Source organism: Galeopterus variegatus, unplaced genomic scaffold (assembly GCF_000696425.1).
Source record: "Galeopterus variegatus unplaced genomic scaffold, G_variegatus-3.0.2 Scaffold3400, whole genome shotgun sequence".
Classification (NCBI taxonomy): Eukaryota; Metazoa; Chordata; class Mammalia; order Dermoptera; family Cynocephalidae; genus Galeopterus; species Galeopterus variegatus.
In genome coordinates this window covers 19,888-21,363 of record NW_007729511.1, presented here as the reverse complement: position 1 = coordinate 21,363, position 1,476 = coordinate 19,888, and the positions used below count along the sequence as shown (strand labels likewise).

The 1,476-nt window shown below is 39.5% G+C and overlaps 1 protein-coding gene across 1 annotated transcript; it reads left to right on the top strand.

Moving 5' to 3' along the window:
* Positions 1–776: 776 nt before the first annotated feature.
* On the top strand, positions 777–1,475 carry LOC103600608 (olfactory receptor 2J3-like; the record flags this gene model as incomplete). Its single annotated transcript, XM_008584895.1, has 1 exon — positions 777–1,475. A coding segment is annotated over exon 1 (699 nt), but the record flags the coding sequence as incomplete, so codon positions are not given.
* Position 1,476: the final 1 nt, after the last annotated feature.

Below are 1,476 nucleotides of genomic sequence, written 5' to 3'. Positions count from 1 at the left end.
CCATGTTCAGATTTCTCTAACTGTCTTAATAATTTTAATAGCTATTTTTTAATGTGTTCAGGATTACACATTTAGATATTATGTCTCATTGACTTGCTTGAATCTAGACCAGTTTCTCAGCCTTTATTTGTCTTCATTGAACACTACATTTTTGAATAGTACAGGAAAGTTACTTTGTCTCAGTTTGAGTTCGTCCCAGGTTTCTTCATTATTACAGTTAGGCTGTGTATTACGGCGGGAATATTACTGGAGTGACATCACGTCCTGTTCAGGGTATCATATCACAGGCATCTGATATTGGCTTATCATAACATTGGTGATGCAAGCATTGATCACTTGGTTATGGTGGTGATTTTTTTACTATAAAGTTTCCTATTTTTCATCTTGCAATTAGCAAGTAATAGAGAAGATATTTTAAACTATGAAAATATTTCATCAAATTTTCACCCACTAGGTTTTGTATCCATTATGCTTTCTAACTCCATAATCCCTCCTATATTTATTTATTAGGCTTCTCCTGTGAGGAATACCTTTGTCTTCAACATTTCTTTATTTATTCTTTTATTTTTCATATCAATATGTGTTTAAGGATTCTATTTTGTTTAGTTTACTGCTACCATAATTTATCTTAAAGTTCAAATTGTCCTAGAATTGAACAGTGGTAGTCTTTTCAAACTGACTTTTGTTTCTTTTCCCAAGGTGGCTATGCTTCTTGGAGCATTTCCTTACTTTTTCCTTAATGTGATTTTTTTCCCTCAGGTAACAGAAAATGATTGATGATGGAAAACACCAATGCTAGTTCTAAGGGCTATTTTATCCTACTAGGTTTTTCTAACTGGCCTCATCTAGAAGTAGTTCTCTTTCTGGTTGTCTTGATATTCTACTTGATGACACTCACAGGTAACCTGTTCATCATCATCCTGTCATACCTGGACTCCCATCTCCACACTCCCATGTACTTTTTCCTCTCAAACCTGTCTTTTGTGGATCTCTGCTACACCACTAGCTCCATCCCTCAGTTTCTCGTCAACCTCTGGGGTCCGGAGAAGACCATCTCTTACGCTGGTTGCATGATTCAACTTTACTTTGCCCTTGCACTGGGAACCACAGAGTGTGTCCTACTGGTGGTGATGTCCTATGACCGTTATGCAGCTGTGTGTAGACCTTTGCATTATACTGTCCTCATGCACCCTCGATTCTGCCGCCTGCTGGCTGTGGCTTCTTGGCTAAGTGGCTTTACCACCTCAGCACTTCATTCCTCCTTTACCTTCTGGGTACCCCGGTGTGGACACCACAAAGTGGATCACTTCTTCTGTGAAGTTCCAGCACTGCTGCAATTATCGTGTGTTGATACCCATGCTAATGAGCTGACCCTCATGGTCATGAGCTCCATTTTTGTTCTCATCCCTCTCATTCTCATTCTCACTTCTTATGGTGCCATCGCCCGGGCTGTACTGAGGATGCAATCAACCACTG